This window comes from Hippopotamus amphibius, chromosome 11 (genome assembly GCF_030028045.1).
Source record: "Hippopotamus amphibius kiboko isolate mHipAmp2 chromosome 11, mHipAmp2.hap2, whole genome shotgun sequence".
In the NCBI taxonomy this organism is placed as follows: domain Eukaryota; kingdom Metazoa; phylum Chordata; class Mammalia; order Artiodactyla; family Hippopotamidae; genus Hippopotamus; species Hippopotamus amphibius.
The window spans coordinates 73,896,511-73,916,690 of NC_080196.1; the positions used below are offsets into that span (position 1 = coordinate 73,896,511).

General features: G+C 43.4%; 1 protein-coding gene across 6 annotated transcripts in view; it reads right to left on the minus strand.

Moving 5' to 3' along the window:
• Positions 1-20,180, minus strand: part of LAMA3 (laminin subunit alpha 3) — a 216,759-nt gene that overhangs the window by 92,497 nt on the left and 104,082 nt on the right. For all 6 annotated transcript variants that reach the window (XM_057698310.1, XM_057698305.1, XM_057698304.1 and 3 more), the window contains 9 exons: positions 19,056-19,153; positions 18,400-18,553; positions 9,917-10,077; positions 6,880-6,988; positions 4,664-4,761; positions 3,649-3,793; positions 1,902-2,028; positions 1,680-1,819; positions 53-168 (listed from right to left, as the gene is read on the minus strand). In XM_057698310.1, coding sequence (XP_057554293.1) covers positions 53-168; positions 1,680-1,819; positions 1,902-2,028; positions 3,649-3,793; positions 4,664-4,761; positions 6,880-6,988; positions 9,917-10,077; positions 18,400-18,553; positions 19,056-19,153 — 1,148 coding nt within the window. The remainder of the gene's footprint in view (positions 1-52; positions 169-1,679; positions 1,820-1,901; positions 2,029-3,648; positions 3,794-4,663; positions 4,762-6,879; positions 6,989-9,916; positions 10,078-18,399; positions 18,554-19,055; positions 19,154-20,180) is intronic.

Below are 20,180 nucleotides of genomic sequence, written 5' to 3' on the forward strand. Positions count from 1 at the left end.
AATGTGGGAGAGCCTCACGCCTCCCAGGACCTTTCCACCAAGTGATACTTACTCAATATAAAAACTGTCTCCTCCACAATTGGTGACAAACTCAGATGACTTGTCCACTGATTTTCTGTGAAGGATTTGGTAGTCGTAATTCTCTGCAGGCACCACTAGGACACGGACCTAAAGGGAAGCTGTCGGCATGTCTTTGGATTTCCAACAGCACAGAACACCTACGCTTCTCCATCACGCTTTCTCTTCGCTAAGATCAACGTTCTTTATTGTTAAGCCCAAGACCGAATGAAACAGGATTTATGAAAAAAGAATCACAAAGCAACCCTAAGCCTGTGCTGAAGGCTCAGGCCATGTTCCCATGCTGGAAATGGCAACAAGCAGAGGGCAGACCCCTGGAGCACCTGCGCAGAGAAGCAGCAGCCTCGGGTGCTGGGTGAGGACAGGAGGCATCGGGGCGAGCAGGGGCCTTTTAGGATGGCCAGGGCCCTGTGTGATCCATGCCTGGCATGACCCTGCATCTCCAGGGGGTTCGTTTTGCATTTTTAAAGGTGAGCAGATCGAAATGGCAGGACCAATGGGGAAACTCATAAGGTGGCTTGTCCCTGAAATGTACATCCTATCAAACACTCCGTTATGAATAATGTAGCCCTAGTCTTTAAAAATACAGCTCGGGTTTCTGTACCTGTATAAATCAGACTGCACCAGTAACAAATACGGCAGGAAATCTCAAACATCTTTGTCAATTACTCACCAACTTACAACTTATAGAGTCTGCTGCTCTCATGTCATTCGATTCAATAAACATTGCCAAGCACCTGTGCCAGAGGGTGTTCCAGGCAGAGGGGATACAAAATGAATAAAGCCAGGCCCCTATCCCTAGGAAGATGACATCCTTGGAGACAGATGAGGCATGAGCAAGACCTGGAGGGCCATGGAGCAGGCCTGGGCGGTGCTTCCTGGCTCTCGAAGGCTTTACAGGCACTGGGTGATCACGAGTCCATCAGCCAAGGGAACGGACAGGGTAAGGGGTGCCCGGGGCTGGGCTGGTAGCAGGTCAAGTTGGAGGGACCTGTGAGCTCTCTGGCTATGGGGTTGCGCAGTAGGTGGTCCTAGAGCTCGGGAAAGATGAGAAATGCGTTCACAGATGTGGCTGTCATTCCCACAGAAGACAGAACAGAATTGACAGGCGCCGATGATGTCATGCGAAGAGAAATCTTAGAGCAAGGGGGCTCAGCGTCGAGCCCGAGGCAACAGCAACACGTGGGGATGAAGGGGAAGAGAAATCACTGAAGGAGCACTGGCGAAAGTGGGAAAAACCAAGAAAAAGTAGCTATGGGAGCCAAAAAAAGAAAGTTTCAAGAACAGAGGCGTGTTCGATGCTTCAGAGAGAGACTGTCAGATGACAGCGAGGCGGGGCCGATGGAGTGGGAGACGCACGCTCACCAGGGCTCGCGCGGGGGAGGTGTTTCTTCCTAGTCAATTCTCTATTATTCTGCTTTCCCTTGATTTTAATTGCCACAGACTCTTTTTGGTAAAGGTAGCTGTAAACTTTAAACATTTTTCTATAAATATGGCTTCAATTCCCTGGAGGAATTATTGTCATAAGCCAAAACAGACATGTGGAGCAGCCGACCAAGGCAACCACGTGACGAGCAAGCTGAGAAACAAGCAGAACGCACCAGCACTAAAGACTTTCCTTCTGGAACCTTCACAGTCACAGCCACCTCCGGCTCCGAGATGTCAAACTCAACCTGATCTCCAGTGATCACATGGTCCCGGCAACCAAGCACATGGGGGCAAAAAGAGGCTCGGAAGACACCTGGCGGCAGAGAGAGGCATTCCTGTCACACCCCTGCCAGGACAGGTGAACCCCAGAGCTGGCCCTGTTCCCCGCAGCTCACCTGGCCGCAGCTGCCCTCTGTCCACAGACACCTGTACCGGGAACGTTGGATGCACTGGTTGATAAAAATGGACCACAATGACATATCTTCCTGGATGTGATACGAGTCCTCGCAGGGTCACTTGGTTCTAGGTGGAAAAAAGAGGGAAAAAAATACTCCTCGAGCTGCAGAGCTGTGAATAATTAGAATCACAGGATATTTCGAGGTTAAAAACCGAAACAACCTAGGTATTTACCCAAGTGAAGTGAAAACCCACATTCATGAAAAATCTTCCCTTGAATGTTAGTAGCAGCTTTATTTGTGGTCACAAACACAGGAAACAAACCAAACGACCCTCAGCTGCAGAACAGACAAACCAATTGTGGGACAACCATAAACGATGCTGGAGAGAGTGTCACTGGGTACAATCACTTTGGAAAACTACGTGCTGGTTTTTACCAAAGTTGAAAATACAACTGAGTAATTACATTCCTAGGTGCATAGCAACAGAAATGCACACTATGTGTGCAAAAGGCTGTACAAGAGTGTTTCCTGCATTCAAGAACTACTTGCAATAAACTGCATAACAAAGGGTCAGACTCCATTTTTTCTGTTTGACAGCCTTCAAGCTCCATCACTCACCTTTTGCCTTTTGTCCTACACCTGGACAAGCTGACAAGAAAGCCCAGGTGTTCATCCCTTGGCACAAGCGGGAAGTTCTAACCACACAAATTCTAGCCCATGGGAGAGGGGGCCCTCACCAGGACTCTGGCCCTGCCTCGCCCCGCCTAACCATAATGAAAACCAGAGTCAGACCCCAACACTTGCTCAGGCTTGAATGTGAGCCCTGCTCTCCTCAGAAAGCCTCACGACCTGAGTAATAAGTCTTTTCATATCTCAAGAAAACTATAAGAATAACAACAATAAAAGATTATCTTTCAGATGAGAGCTGTGCCTTGGAGGGTAACTTTGCTAAAGGTGATACATTAATTTTATAGCAAAACCAGGAGTAGAACCCCATTGTCATGATTTCAATTCATCTCCCCCTACTCTTCCAGGCTGCCTTCCCCCTACGGGATCTTATTAAACTTTCTCTCCCAAATCCTGTTAATTTCCTATTCTGATGCAATGTGAACTGACACAAGCCATCTCTGGGATTCAAAGGACATAATGTCATCAGAACATTAAGCCCTAAAATTTTGTATTTTACAGTGAAAAAAGGTGCCTTCCCTTCATATATTTCATCTCTGTGCTCTAGATGATTAATCAATACATGTTTATTGGGAATGTCCTGCCTACAAGTTGGTGTTGCAAAAAATCTGTTAGATTTCTAAAAGGGCTTATGTTCTAATTGGGGAAGATAATTAGTAAACTCAACAACATTAAGTAGCAGTGGCCCATGAAAATATGACCTATCAAGATGGGTCATGAAAAATTACCAAATGACTGTGCAGACAGCCATGAAGGAGGGAAAGAGTGCGTCAGGATGGGGTGACCACAGACAGGATTAACCGGATGCCTCACGCCTGGGAGTCTCCACAGCTGAGCGCAGAGGTGCTCAAACTTCAGGGGCACCCAAATCCCCTGGAGGGTTTGTTAAAACACAGATTCCTGAGTCCTCCCTCCAGAGTTTCTGATTCAATAGTTCTGAGCTGAGGCTTGCAGATTTGCATTTCTAACAAGTCCCCAGGGGATGGGGATGCTTCTGGTTGGGGCCACACTTTGAGAACCACTGGTTTAGAAGCAGCACACTCAGAGGGAGCCCTACCTGCGGGGCCTTCAAGGTGACGCCAGTAACAGTATCAGCAGAAGGTAAAGGATCCTGGGGCAGGAGAGGGGAAGACGCACCACTCGGGACATCCAAGATTAATGCTGTTGGAGGAGTTTCAGGGACCAGGGAGACACAAGTGGCACTGAAAAATAGAATATTGAAAAATGACCAGAACCCAAAGAACCGTCCCTTGGTGAAGAGACAGAATCTAAACATCAAAAGGATCCAGAGAACCACCAGTCTGTGGAGATCTTTATACAAACATACTCTGGATTGACCAAGCGTATTCCAGCTGCCTGCTTAATACAATAAGCAAAGACAGAAAAAAAAAAAATCTTAATTTTGAAGGAAAGGAAGCTAGGTGGAAACTTATTGAAAGGTCCCTCTCTGGGACTCAAATTCATTGTTAAATGAGATCAATGCAATGAAACATTATTATTCACCTCTAACATCAATGTTGACATAAAACTATATAAAAACAAAGAGAAAACACGCCCATCATTTTGTTTAGGCACAGCCAGATTTCACTGTCTTGGTGGTTTCAATCATACGCATAAGATGTCATGACTGTGTCCATAAATTATTTTTGAATCTATGTCCAAATGACCTTTCCCAAACCCCAATAATCATTGGTTAGCTAATTCTCATAACATAGTTGTGAGCTGGGTCATTATTCTCATGGTTTTTTAAGTGAAGAGTCTCAGACACAGAGATTAAAGGATTGGAACAAAGTGAGTCTTGGCGAGGACTCAGAACAGAACTTTGGAGTCACCGCCCTCAAGGGCAAGGCTTAACCATTTCCCTCAGTTGCTACTGTGTCAGCTTCCTGATATTATGGAACTCTGGAAACACTGCTGGGATAAATGATTTAGCTCTTTTTTCTTTTTAATCCATCATCAGCCTTTTGCACCTTGGCCTGTGATCACTTCTGAAGTTAAATATAAAGCTGCAGTCTTAAAAGCATCAAGTATCACTCAGCATAAACAAAGGACAAAGGAAGGAAACACATTACCTTTGATTCGCAAATATCCCGTAACTGGCAATGCATCTGATGTGAGGCCTCAAATATTCCATTGAGAATTCTTCAATGGGTATGATACAAATTTGATGCTGTCAAGCAAATACAAAAAAAGTACATCCCAGTTATCAGCAAAGTCAAGGTTATAGCCAAACATACACTTTCTAAAAAGCTGTTAAGGGACTTCCCTGGTGGCACAGTGGTTAAGAATCCACCTGCCAATGCAGGGGACATGGGTTCAATCCCTGGTCCGGGAAGATCCCACATGCCGTGGAGCAATTAAGCCTGTGTGCCACAACTACTGAAGTCCTCGCGCCTAGAGCCCATGCTCCACAAGAGAAGCCACCGCACTAAGCCCGTGCACCACAACGAAGAGCAGCCCTTGCTCACCGCAACTAGAGAGAGCCTGTGCGCAGCAACGAAAACCCAACACAGCCATAAATAAATAAATAAATAAATAAATAAATAAATAAATAAATAAGCTGTTAAGAATTCATCCAGAGAAATTATAACTATTATTTTAAAGCAGTAAGACTCATAGGATGGCACTCCCTATAGCATCATTACATCCAACAAATCCTTTGTTTTTTTATTATGTAGAATCGCTAACTAAATTGCTCTTGGAATAATTTTATAAATAAACAAAATCATGTGAAAGTCCAAAAACAACTCTCTGTCAGCGACTTTTGACAGTTTTTTCTCTCCTGCTCTGGGCTGATGCTGGCTCTTCAGACCTCTGGGCAGGGAGAGGGGGGATGTGGTGGGCACCCAGGGAGCCTGCTGTTCAGAGAGAGGGCTGCTCCTGCTACAAATAATCCTTCTCAATGAAGGATGACTCACATCTCAGGCACATCTGGGCTCTGTCTCTAGAGCTAGTTTCTGAGTCACACAACAAATACAGTCATTAGCTGATTACCTTCCATTTCAAACCAAAACTATTACCAGCTTGATCACAAAGCTATTCAGTAACAACCAAATTTTAATTGAACACCTACTATATGCCAGGCACTGAGACTGGGGGATTCTGCACGACCAAGATGGACATACTCCTGCCTTCGTGGAGCTTATAGTCTAGTCAGCCTTGACTCTGAATGACATCTGACTATTTCAAGAAGGGCAAACTTATGCTTAAAAGAACATTCAGCCCCATTATAACTTCCAAAGATGAAAAGGTTAAGATTCACTTGACTTATTATGTTTAAAAAGAGTCATCATTTTAGGGACTTTCCTAGTGGTGCAGTGGTTAAGAATCTGCTTGCCAATGCAGGGGACATGAGTTCGAGCCCTGAGCCAGGAAGATCCCACATGCTGCAGAGCAACTAGGCCACAACTACTGAGCCCACGCTCTAGAGCCGGTGTGCCACAACTACTAAAGCCTGCACACCTAGAGCCCGTGCTCCGAACAAGAGAAGCCACTGCAATGAGAAGCCTGTGCACCACAATGAAGACCCAATGCAGCCAATAAATAAATAAGATACATAAATTTTTAAAAAAAACAAATCACTTTTAAAAAAGTCATCATTTTAAAAAGTCTTAAATTATTACATAGTTTATATAATAATGTTTAAAAACTACACTGCAGATAGTTCTTAAGAGGAAGCTCAACATTTTTAATACTACCAAGCACAAATATTTAAAACAGATTAGAACAGGCTGGCCTGACATTTCCCAGGGTGTGATACATGCTTAATATTCGCAGTAACAGGAAGCTGCTTCATCTTAGATAATCTTATGCTCCTTGAGATATTTACTGTAGATCTGACAACCCCTTCCTAGCCCAGATCCCATTGCCTCTGTTTATCATAATTTTGGATATTTAAGCTATGCTATTAAAAGAGTATTTAATCTGCCAAAGCTGGAATTTAACTCTTAATAGTATGTTTCTAATTAACTGAAAATACTCTTCTTAATGAAAAAAGATATTTCATTCATAATAGTAACAACAAATAAAAATTAATGAAATGGGTCTTGTGAAATGTGTTCAAATTCAATGACTAAACTTTATTGGATGCTACAGAAAAACGCTCCGACACATGAAGAGACGACAGATTTCTAGATGGGAAAATAAGCATCGTAACACGGGCAATTCTCTGCAGGTTAACTTTATAGATGTAACACAAACCCAGCCCAAACTGTAATAAGCTTTTAGAAATATATATGATTACCAATAAAAATACTTCTAAAATTCAGTGGCCAAAACAGGAGCATACCAGAAGGAATCGGGCCATCCGTGCTTTGAGCCAAACGTCCGCATCTGCTAACAGCTCATAGACAGCAAGGCGACTCCTGCCATCGGTCACAGCGCTCCGGCAGAGGACGCTGCAAGAGGAAACAGTTCTCTTAGCCTGACCCCCCTGGTCTCCCTCACTTTGTGCCCTGTGAAGTGGCTGACTGCGCTTCAGTTTCTCCTGTTGATAATCAGGTCACCGACAGTGAATTTCCCTGCAGGTGGAGTTTAGGAGAGACGCAGCCCATAATCAGTAAGGGGAAAAGGACCTTCCCACTGTGCTCTGAGCTGCATCTCTCAGAGCTGATGGCCTTGCTCACCTTCTCCACCCAGCTTTGTAAAGTTCTTTTGGTCACCTAGAAAAAGAGCCCCAGGGCCAGTAATGTCTGATCTCTAAGACACAACCTTCTTGGAAATTTACCAATATCCTTGGTACTGTTGGAGATTAAAGTTGCCTATTGACTTCACGACGACCATCTCACGCCGCGTCAGTGATGGGGATGAGAAGCCCCGAGTCTGGTTTGGGAACGCAGTCTGCTCCTCTAAACCTTCCTTTCTCATTCTACCAGTGGTGCTCCTTCCCTCCACCCCATCAGAGGACACACAGAGCTCAGGAACATTTAAAAGGTCATGGTTTGGAACCAAAGAATACAGTTTCGTGGTAAAACCCACAGAGGAAATATTTTTTGAGGAATGCTTCTGACTTCATCCTCTAAAGCAGCAACTTTTCTGCCTGTAAATATAATTTGGAACTAGAGACATACTAAAAGAAAATGACCACCTCTGTGAAACGTTTGAAATAATGCAATACTTTCGAGGTTAGAATTAAAATGAGATAGTGTATAAAGAGCCATGGTTTGTGACATGTATTAGAAACTCAATAAATAGATGTTTTCTTTTCCCTTTTGTGTATGCGTGTGGGTGTGAGTATGTGTGTCAATTAAAATGCATGTCTTTTGGATTCAAGCATAACTCTGGGAGTTAAATATATTAAGTGACTATATTAAGTGACTCAGATTTGGTTTTATCCTCTATTCAAGTCTTACTAAGAGTAGACTAACAGTAATAACTGGATTGATTGACTCAGTGATTACCTCTCTTATGAAGGGCAGGTCAGATTTATCAGAGTTATCACAGCACTGTTTTGGAAAGCGGTGTTCCTACGAGCACCACTACTTTTCTGTGTGGATATTGTTTTTTAACAACATTGTTAGACCTCACTTGAGAAATCCTGGGGAAGGTTCAAACCTCAGCAGGAGAAGTTGCCACGTTTAAAGGGTCTGTCATTTGAAATAGGTTTTTATGGGTCAAATATTTTCCAATTGCACCCTAGGTTTGGACTCCAGTACTTGTAGCCTGGTCATTTTCACTTATCCACATGACGTGCAAAGTAGAGAAAAAGGAAATATTTTAGGCAAGTGATAAGATACCATGGGACTTTCCTGGGAGTGGTTAAACACAATAATAGTGATTCCTAGTCTAACGCAATACTGTCTTGGAAATCTAATGATAGAGAACTTTGGTGTTGTCATCACAGCCAGAGCCAAAATGATCTGCAGAATATCACGTACTTCTCTCCTTAAAACACCATTCAGACAAAGGTCCTGAAACAATGCTTACGGAAGGATGTTCTTTCTTTCTTTAGTTTTGAAATCACTCCTCTGCTTGGCATAGATAGTCTCAGCCTCTACTGAGGTAGCCAAGAGGCATGAAGGTCATTATGAATGTTTCCTCCCGTCCACTGGGCCACTCCACTTTGGACCCGGGGCAGCAGGTATCAAGCCCTGATCTGGAAGGGGAAAGGGGTCAGAGAGCTGAACTGGAGGGTGCGCTTGGACGGATGAGGTACAGAGAAGCCCTGCCCCAGGCCTGTGGCTGACAGTCTCCAGGACTCAGGGGGCGAGTGTACAAGCCAGTGGTTGCTGATGTCACCTACAGATGAAACTGGTATTTTCAGAAAATGACAGCACATCTTAGGGAACTTTTCTGGGCCATCTGGTGTTCCTATTAAAAATGCAAATATAATTACATTCTTTGTTTTTTTTTTTAATCATCAATCCAGAGAAAAGGGAAGATTCGATTTTTTAAGATTTTGAAAAGAACCTCTCACGGTTTATTTTTTAGGGTTGCCAAGAGCGTGATATTAATTTTATAACCATTTCACCAAGTCTCATAAAATTTTCCATTCTAAGCTGCCAAAAGTAACACTTTTCATAAGCTCTTTTATTTGCAAAACAGGAAAAATGTCCAACTACCTCAAGTCATCTTGGGTTTGACAAAAAGCACGTGAACATAGAGGTTACAAAATGTTCGAGGCCTTGGCCGAGAATTGGGAGGGTTCACTGTAATTCCCTACCTGCCCTCTCAGGAGCCTCTGCCTTCCAGTGCCATTTATCCCACAATTAATTTCATAGGGAAACATCCCTTGCACTGATTCTTTAATTAAAGCATACTCTGAACATTTGCATACATCTTGAAATATCATGCAAAGAAAATTTTTAATAAATCTCTGTCCAAGCTCGTGGAAGAGATGAACTCTTCCAAGATTCCCAGGATGAATCTGAGAGTCCTTTGTCAAATTATTTTTCACCTGACACTCATCAAACATGAACGATCCCCAGTTCTGAAGGGCGTGTTGTGAAGGCAGGAGTCGTGGAGAATGTGCCATGCAGTCATGTACTCCGCATGGTGCTTGAGGGGACACCACTGGGCTCACTGCCCCCATGGGGGTGACAGAGAGTAAAGCAAAAAGGTTTACTGCTTCATGTGAATTTGAGCCAAAATGGGAAGTAGAACACACAGCTTTTCAAGGAAATGCAAGATTCTCAAGGCGTTGCCTATGGAGAAGCCTTCCTATACCGGGCTGGGGGTGATGCTGGGTCGCACAGCTGGTCCGCTGCTGGTTTTCAAGCTCAGCCTCAAAAAGGAAACAGCTTCCCAAGTCAAAAAAAAGCCAAAGTTCCCACGGCTGACCTCCTGCCTGTTCACTTACAGAGGACTCCCCTGGGCAGGACACTTACCTGTATCTGCAGCTGTAGATGTCCACCCGGCCTGCCAGGTCAGCCCCAGGGCCCCGCACGTGCACGTCGGCCTCAGACAGCGGGTCTGCTTCTGCAGCATACTCCACCACAACCACGTAGTGGCCGACCCGTGGGACCCGCAGCCGCAGGTGCAGCTCCACCTGTCAGAGAGCCCAGGCAGACAGACGTGAGATGTCCTGGATGCGTTTCCCTAACCAACGGTGAAACTGGGGCTGAGCGGACCTGGGAGGAGTTTTACATGTCATCATAGTGAGAAATGTGGTCCTGTAGGTAGGGATGCCCGATAAAATACAGGATGTCCCATTACAGTTGAAATTCAGATAAATAACACAATTATTGTTTAACTGCAACTCAAATTTAATGGAGCATCCAGTATTTTTATTGTCTAGATCTGGTGACCCTACTTATAGGACCTTTTACTCCTACCCATATATTTGCCTTGTTTCTCAAGGCCAAAGACACTCCAAAACTTGAAGAAGAAAGGAACTTCCAATGGGAGAAGGAATTCTTTTAGAATGGAAGTATGCCTTGAAGCTCTTTAACTTTTTTTTTTTAAATTTATTTACTTATTGGCTACATTGGGTCTTTGTTGCTGCACACAGGCTTTTTCTAGTTGCAGTGAGCAGGCAGGGTGGGGTACTCTTCGTTGTGGTGCGCGGGCTCCTCATTGCGGTGGCTTCTCTTGTTGCAGAGCAAGGGCTCTAGGCACGTGGCTTCAGTAGTTACAGCACATGGGCTTAATAGCTGTGGTGCACGGGCTTAGTTGCTCCACAACATGTGGGATCTTCCTGGAGCAGGGATCAAACCCATGTCTCCTGCATTTGCAGGCAGATTCTCAACCACTGCGCCACCTAGGAAGTCCCTCTTTAACTGCTTTTTGATTAAAAAACAAACTTTAAATTGTATGAATGCAAATAATGTAAAGTGATACACATACCCCTCTCCTGAGCTGATGACTAGTAATAGCTCGGTTTTCATACTGCCAAACCATTTTCTACATCTGAAAATGCACACACATGTACTTTTTTATTTTTTTTAAGAAAACCTGTGATCATAGCAGGCAATCATGGATGCTTTTATACCATCACAGCAGAGGGTCCACATGGGCCGCAAAGCTGAAAATATTTACTACCTGGCCCTTTACATAGAAAGCATACCCACCCCTGACACTGTCCAGTGGTTAGGAGCGTGCAGTCTGGAATCACACTGCCTCCAGCTGTGTGACCTTGAGCAGGCTACTTAACATCTGTATGCCTCAGTACCCTCCTGTGTAAAAATGAGGATAATGCAGTACCTACCTCTTAAGATTATCAGGATTAAGTGAACTAATACGCGAAGAGCTCTTAAAACTATATCTGCATGTTGCAAACACTGTATAGACAATAATGATTACGTGTAACTGCTGTTATTGCTTTTTGCCATGACTTTTTTTTTCACTCAGGTAGTATTTAGTGTGTCTATAGCAGTAAATACAGATATACTTCATTTTTCTAATGGCTGCCTACGATTCCATATAGGAATATAAAAGCGTTTATTTAACTAATCCCCTATTGATAGACACTTAGGTTGTCTCTACTTTTTCCTAAACCGTGTAAAGCTATATCATCACCTACCTATATCATCATCTATCTATATCTATATATCTATCTATAAACTATATCTATATATCCTCATGCTAGTATTTCTGTAAAATTCCTAGGAGTGGAATTAAAATTGCTGGATCAAAGTGTGGGTGCATATTTAATCCCTGAGCCAATATTATAACCACATTCCTTAGCAGTTTAACCCACTTCGGCCCACACGCTCAGGCCCAGCTGAGCTTCACCACTTCATTAAAATCCTCCTGCCCCTCGCCTTCAGGAAATTCACATTTACTGTGCCTTCCGCACAGCTCTGAACCCCACAACTGCTATCTTCCACAGCGATTTTTCTATCACTTAAATAACAGAAAGCCTCCCCTCAGGGAGAAAGTGTGGATTATCCACACCACTTTTCCACTCTGTGTTATACACTGAAATACGACGCTGCCATGGGTCCATGCGGGGAGGTTATCACCAGCACCTCTCCCCCGGGCACCTCCAAACCGGGGCTTATCTGACTTCACCCCACCATGAAACACACACAGGCCAATGATGAGCCTTCTCCCAGGAGTGATTATTGGCTGCCAGTTCCATCCCAGCACTCAATTATAAATTTCTATTACTCTACCTACTCTGAGTCCCAAGGGTTGATTTTTGGAAGACTTGCTAGAAGGGTTTTGAATATATTTGATGGTGACAATGGGTTTTGACAAGTCAGACAAAAGATGGAAAAGATGGAAAACAGAAACCCTCCTGTTGCTATCTGTTATCAGGTACTGTCTTTGAAAAAGGGAACTTTAATGGAACCAGTGTCGATCTGAAGGGGTCTTTCCCATGTTATGGTACAAAAACTGTCTTCGCCTAGTTATCAGTGTTTCAGGTAAAGACACAACAGGTGGGTGTATCAAATCTGCTGCTTACACAAAGCTAAGAGAGATAACTAACATCCTTGATGTCAAAGTAAGGATTCCAAATGATTTGGTCAACATACACTTATTAAACACCTACTCTATGTCTGCCCACGAGCAAAGCGATGGACATACAATGGTAAAGAAGACAGACCTGGTCTCTGCCTGCAGACAGACTTTAATCAAATAATTAGATAACTGGACAAATGCAATGTGAAATTCCATGTATGACAAATGCTCTGGAGACGTACTAGGAGGGGTGCCTGAGCTAGTCAGGAAGATGAGGGGGGGAGGGGAAGACTTCCCTGAAGAAGCAGCAACCAAGCTGAGTGCTGGAGGACAAGGAAGAGATAGCTGGACCAAGAGGGGAAGGAAAAGCACTCAGGCAGAGGGAACAGTCTACAACATACTGTGCTATAGGACAGCCTATAATGTACGTCCAAGTGACCGAAGGCAGGCCAAAGCGACAAGGAACAGACAGCAAGGGGAGGTATGATAACACTGAGAAGTAAAAGGGACAGCCTTAGAGGCCGTTACAATTTTTTTTGTCTCTACCCTAAGAGCAATAAGATGTTATTGTAATGCTCCAACCGTGTATGTGTGAGGGTGGGGTGAGAAAGTCAGTGACAATTAGATACTTCTATCAAAATGAGTATGCTGACCACAGTATGGAGAATGAGTTGGGAGATGCAATAAGCGGAAGCTGATATGAGCGTATTGAAGAAGCTACTACGGAGATCCTTAGGAAAGATGATGGGGTACTGGACAAGAAAGATAGATGGAGGGAAGTGGAGATTATTTAAGAAAAGTTTGGGGAGTACACTCAGGGATGGGTTGGCTTTGGTGGGGGAGAGAATGGAAGAAGTCATGGATGACCCTGAGAAATCTGGTTTGTGCATTTAGATGGATGGTGGTACCATTTACTTAGGTAGGGAACACTAACATGGAACTTGAGATCCCTCTGAGATATCTAAGAGCTAATGTCAAGAAGGAAGCTGGCTGTGCTACTCTGCATATAAAAGAGGAGGTATGACTGGACACACCATTCTGGGAGTTATCTGTGTAGAGTTGGTACCTAACATGACAGACATGGAGGAGACTGCTTAGAGAGAGACTACAGAGTAAAAAGACAAGGGCTAAGACGGAGCCTCAATAAATTCTAACATTTAAGCCTAGACAGAGGAGGACGAGCCCGCACATGAGATTTTGAGGAGGCAGTCAGAGAGGTAGGAAGACACCCAGACTGCTCTTAAGTTCTGGAAAACAAGGCAACAGAGTGTTCTTAAATGGAAGGAATATTCAACAAGTATTGAAAGCTGCTGAGGAGTTAAATAGATGATAGACGAAGACTGGTAAATATCCACTGGATTTAGCAACAAGGGTATCATTGGAAACCTTGGTCAATAAATAAATAAGTAAATAATGGAGTGGGGGGTGAAAGCCAGACTGGTGTTGGTTGAAGTGGAAGTGGAAGGTAAAGAATTAGAAATTGTGAGTCTAGACAATTCTTGGTTTTGAAGGGGTGAAGAGTTATGGAGCAGTGGCTGAAAGATTGTGGGAGGGGGAGGGAGGGTTTTAATCAAAATAGGATAGAATTTAGCATTTTTAAAACGTGGGGTGACTTCCAGTTCAGATGGCACAGGAATTCACATTTGCTGTACCCCTTCTGCTCCAAGAGACCGTGAATATGGATAAAATGTTTTAATAGAAAAACAAAAAGATGGGTTTGGGATTAAAGTTGACAGATGATGGAACATAAGTAAAAGAAAAACTGGAAATGGCACTGGGGCTGAAGTCACGGGCCTGTTGTCCTCCAGGTGTGAAAGCAGGCTATTTCGCTCAGCGGTTCAGCATATTCAGAGTAAAGAGAACTAAAAACGCTTCATAGCAGACAGTGGCCAGATCCAGGCTCATTTTCTGAAGCCAAAGGATGAGGGTTCCCTCAAATCATGAAAAGCTGAAAAAAAAATTGCTGAAAATCTGTCACCTGGGTTTCAGCTTTACAAACAGCTATGGAATTTGGGAACCAAAGATCAAAGATGAGGCCTCATGACCAAGAACTGAGTTAAGCACCCATGGCTCAGTGTCTGAATCTGTACTACCCCCCGTATCACAATAACAGATCTTAGCACATCGTAATGCCTGGCTCTGGGCTAAGGGTGCAGAGCACCAGACAGACACTGCAAAACTACTAGGATGAGACGGATGCAGAGCAAAAGGGAGAAGATAAAAATCTCTCATTCAAAGTAAGCCAATAAGCAAACAAAATAAGCCCCCATAACATAAAGAAATCTAATGCTAAGGAAGACAGGCAACAATATCATCAACTGCAGATGAGATCACTTTAGATGAAATGAATTTTATGAAACAGTCTGACAAAGACTTTAAAATAAGTATACTGGTCCCTAGTCTGGAACCCCTCAAAATCTGAAAACGAAATAGTTTTTTTTTGTAACTTGTTTGGTGGCAAAACCTCACCTAACCCTAACCAGTCATCACTTGGTGGCAAAATCTGACCTGAACTGATATGAGTCCATGTATATAGTTTTCATGTATCTCCCTTGGTGTGCCTATTCATGCTTTTCACTGGAGAAATATTAACCTGTTTGATTACAGGGTGCTGTCCCAGAGCCAACTATAGATATTATGCATGTGTGTACCATTTATCTTTTTAAAAACTTTAAAATTCTGAATTCTGAAACATACCTTGCTGCAAGGGTGTTAAGATACTCAAAAAGATCAATGGAGTAACTCCTCTTTAAAAAGTAAATGAAGTTATGAAATAAAAATTGGCAGAGGAGAAACAAGAGAAAGTATGAGAGAGCCAATTAGAAATCTTTTGAGATTAAAAGTACAAACTCCATGGAATTGGCAGGCTGAATAAAATCTAGACTGGATAGTGAAACACATTCATGTTATTCTAAGAGAGTCTCGAGGAAGTCACCCAGAAAGCAGCAAAAAGAGCCAAAGAGATATAAAAATATGAACGAGCAGTCCAGAGATAGATTGAGAGGCTCCAACATTCTTCCAGTCTGACTTCCAGAAAAGAAGATGTAAGCACAGGCAGCAAAGCAATATCTGTAGAGATACTATCTGATAATTTCCCGGGATGAAAGACATGACTCTCCATATTGAAAGTGACTTTGAATATTAAACTAATAAACAAAAATAAATCTGTACCTAAACACATCACAATGAAACTTCAGAATACCACATATAGAAGTCCACCCAAAACTTCTGGTTAAACATACAGGATTTAGCACACATTTATTGATCCTCCCTCTCAGAAATCTACAAAAATAAGGGTAAGTATTTTTTGAATCATAAACCCACAAAGAAAAGAGAATTGAGAAGCAGAAAAGAACAGACCAGAGATGTACAAGAGTTTGGAAGCTAGAAAGCAAGTGGAGGTTAAGTAATTGAATAGACCAAAGAAAGCTGAAGCCTCGTGTGTGTGTGTGTGTGTGTGTGTGTGTGTGTGTGTGTGTGTGTGTGTGTAACATTGGGGTTAAAAAAAAAATCTAAGAAATCTCCCAAAACATAAAACAAGATAAAGAGACTGGAAAGGTGGACTAAAGATAAAGACATAAATCATCAAAGAAATAACTCAAGAAAGTTTCCCAGAGAAGTTTCTAGGCTAAAAGGGTCTGCTGAGAGTCCAGCACATTGGCTGAAACTACCTATATCAAGACACATCCTCATGAAATTTCAGAATACAAGAAATAAAGAGATGATCCCAAAAGCTTTAGGAAAGAAAAAGCAGGTTGCACCCAAAGGACTGGGAATCAGAAGGTACCACAAGTGCTGGATTAGGCTACCTCTAGATGAAGCAAGTGCCCCATCAATTTAAGTATTTAACAGAGGCTAAATGAATAAATATCTGACAAGGATAATGTAGAAAGAATTCCTTCACAGGAAGGGAAATTAGATGAGTCCTAAGACCTCTTCTAACTCCATTTGTCTCTGAGTTTTAGCACAGTGATCTATTAATGCTGTGCAATAGAGCTTTCTGTGATGGCAAAATATTCTGTAATCTGTGCTGTCCAATAGTGTGATGACTGGACATATATGATTACTGAGCACTTGAAATGTGGTTAGTGCAAGCAAGGAACTGAATTTTTAGCTTTACTGAAGTTTAATTAATTTAAATGTATATAGCCACATGGGGCTAGTGGCTACCGTATCAGCCAGCACAAGTCTGTAAGCATTCAGATAAAACAGGACAAGGGGACTTTCTAGGTGGCGCAGGTTAAGAATACGCCTGCCAATGCAGGGGACACAGGTTCAAGCCCTGCTCCAGGACAGGTCTGATCCCTGCTCCAGGAAGATCCCACATGCCTCGGAGCAACTAAGCCCGTGTGCCACAACTATTGAGCCCATGCGCCACAACTACTGAAGCCCTCGCGCCTAGAACCCGTGCTCTGCAACAAGAGAAGCCACTGCAATGAGAAGCCTGCATATCACAATGAAGAGTAGCCCCCGCTCACGGCAACTACAGAAAGCCAGTGTGCAGCAACAAAGACCCAACGCAGTCAATAAATAAATATAAATAAATAAGTAAATTTATAAAAAAAAAACCAAACAAACAAAAAACTGGACAGGGAATTGCCTGGCAGTCCAGTGGTTAGGACTCTGCCCTTTCACTGCCAAGGACTCAGGTACGATCCCTGGTCGGGGAACTAAGATCCCACAAGTCATGGGGTGCAGCCAAAAATAAATAAATAAATAAATAAATTAAATTACATTAAATTTTAAAAAACTGGACAACCCAGGGCTCAGTTTTATGCATCACGCAAAGAGAATAGCTCAGTGCTGTGGCTCTGGGCTCAGTCAGACGTAGGGACAGCTCCTGATGACTCAACAGCATTACCTCCTGGAGATCAGCCCTTCCCAACTGTACCTCCCTGCTGTGTGGGAAACACACACACACACACACACACACACACACACACACAAGCACGCATGCATATTTGTATACATGCATCTGTATACACACATACAGCAGGGGTAGAGAGGGAGACAGTGGACTGAATATTAGAATGAAGAGGAACTAAGATCATTTCGTTTTTCTTTACGCATATTGTTTTCCTTGTAACAAGTATACACCTTTTGTAAAATAAAAACTCAAATAAAATAAAATGAAATGAAGACTAAATTTAAAATCCTATAACGTCTACCTTGAAAATGTTAGGAATGTGGTTTACAAAAAGGTACACATCTAAACGGTCAGTGAGAATCAACACTGTATATATTTTCATTCCACAGATTTCATCCCCCAAATGAACATTTTCCTCAGGGTACAAAACAGAGAACACTGTAGAAAGTAAGGAATGGAAATACTGTGGAGGAAAGTTTTTTTTTTCCCGGCGTCTTCATTTGGAGATAATGAGTTCTTACTGTTATTGTTGATACATAGTGCTTCTAACTCAAATCTTAAAACAGTATAATCTTAAATTGTTTTGAGGCTCAAAAAACTCCTGGAAGAAAAGTAATGCCAAGACTTGTAGTAACCTGTCCTCCGAGCCATGAAGGAGGTGCCTTTGGGTGTAGCAGTTCCAGATGCTGAGCTCAAGGAATTCAGCTGCTACAAATCACCTAGCCTGAGGGGATGAGCAGTCGGGGAGCACTGTATCCTTTTAGGGTAAGCTGTGTAATTTCTGGAGGCCTTGTAGAAAGATCGTGCCCTGAATCAGGGAGCACATGATGCCCCCTTATAAGTCCAGAGAATCAAAAGGAAAGGATTCTGTGGTCGCCCATGTTCCCCACCACATCTATCGCGGGGAGACTAGTCTGCCCACGGTTCAGTGCGGTGGACTGCCCAGCCCGAATCACAGAACTCTGCACACCTTGAATTAACACCTCTGAGGAAGCCTTCCAGGTTCCCCTGAATGTGAGAAGCAATTGCGGCCAAGGGTTTTCAGCAGACAGACTGGAAGCAGTAACAGTTTTGACAGTAAAGAAAAGGTTGCCCCACCTCTCTTCCACTGAGGTCCGCCATGACTGGGTGTGCGGGGGTGGGCTGCTTCACTGCCAAGGGTCTTGGCTCCCCATCAAGCAGGAAGTGTCCGGCCTCACATGCCAGGGCACAGGGGAATCGGGTCACTGGCAAATGCTGGTAGAGCAAGCAACTTCAACAACAACAACAAAACACAAGTTACGACTGAGAACAGAACACAGAGCATCACAGGGCATCCCCGGGGCTCTTATCCATTCCATTCTTTCATTCATTGCCTCATCATTCTTCAAAAAACTCTCACTAAGTGCTTACTACAGGAATCGGGTGGCCACTTTGCATCTGCATGAGGAATGGGAGAAGCAAAGGTCCACAAACCTAGACTCGATTTTAAGCTCTTCCCCTCACCGGATACATGACCCTGAGGGTGATACTTGGGCATATATGGCCACTTCCTCAGGCGAGAGGGTGCGAGTCACTCTTAAGCCACAGATGCTGTGTGCAAAGTACTTTGTGAGTCTTACATGAAAGACAGTCACTGCCACAGAGAAAAACCACAATTAAGTCATTAACCAGAGCATTCTGTGCAGTCATCACCCTGAAGCCTATTGAGAATCCTTCCACCCAAGGCTCCTGAGTTAGAGGACCCCTGTGATGCACTTGCTGCCCATACTAACTTCTCCTGGGGAGGACCTGCGTCGGCACACGGCTCTGCGACCGGCAGCTGCAGCGAGGGGGCCTCATAGTAGTCCCTGGGGAGTAGCACCAGGTAGTCCTAGGAAATAAAGACCAAAAGGATGATTACTCATTGGCAGGGCGGCCCTACGTTAGTAATGAAATAGCTACGCAGACTAGCTAAACTAATAATAACCAGGTGAAGCACTCTAGTTAAACTCCCCACATCAACGGCTTTGTTCTGCCCCCGACTCACCGGAACACACAAAGCATCCCATCACAGGTACTTTAAGCATTGGAGATAAGCGCCTTAGGCAAACATTTTTATTTTCAAATCTCAGGGAAAGTTTTACCGGTTCTTCTGGGTTGTTAATAAATTCAAAAATAAAGATAATAATAAACCATCAACCGAGGAGATGTTCCTTTGACATGCTGGTTGCCTTCATCCTATAGAACCCTGAATTGTAGATCACATATTCTGGCTTTTTATTTTGATACCAGAGCAACGCTCTCCTGGCTTCGTGTAAAAAAGTGATGTTTTGTGATCCTGGTGATCATAGCCTGAAACTGGCCCCCTGCCTGTCCTAGGGCCAGAGAGGAAGAACATGTTGCCCTGAGGGCGCCAAGTGGAGCCCAGAGCGGGAACTCAGAGCAGCAGCTCTTAAGGAAAGGGCAGGGTCTGGGCTTCTACCAATCCTGGCATCACCGCCCAGCTGCCAAGGGAGGGAGGGAAGGAACGTCCGTCACAATGGTGAGACTTGTACACGGGCCAGGAGGCTCTTCTCTCTTCGCAGCCCTCAAATTGTCTATAATAGAGAAGGGGAGAATGCACAGGAGGGGAAAGGAGGGGCTCAGTGGTCTTACTACCTGAGTGGGGTTTAATTTAAATTTTTTTAATTGAAGTATAGTTGATTTACAATGTTGTGTTCGTTTCTGGTGTACAGCAAAGTGATTCAGTTTCATACATATACGTGGCTGAAAAAGAAGACTTTTTTTCATATTATTTTCAATTATGGTTTATTACAGGGTATAGCTTCCCATGCTACACAGTAGAACCTTGTTGTTTATCTATTTTATATACCATAGCTTGTATCTGCTAATCTCAAACTTCTAATTTATCCCTCCCC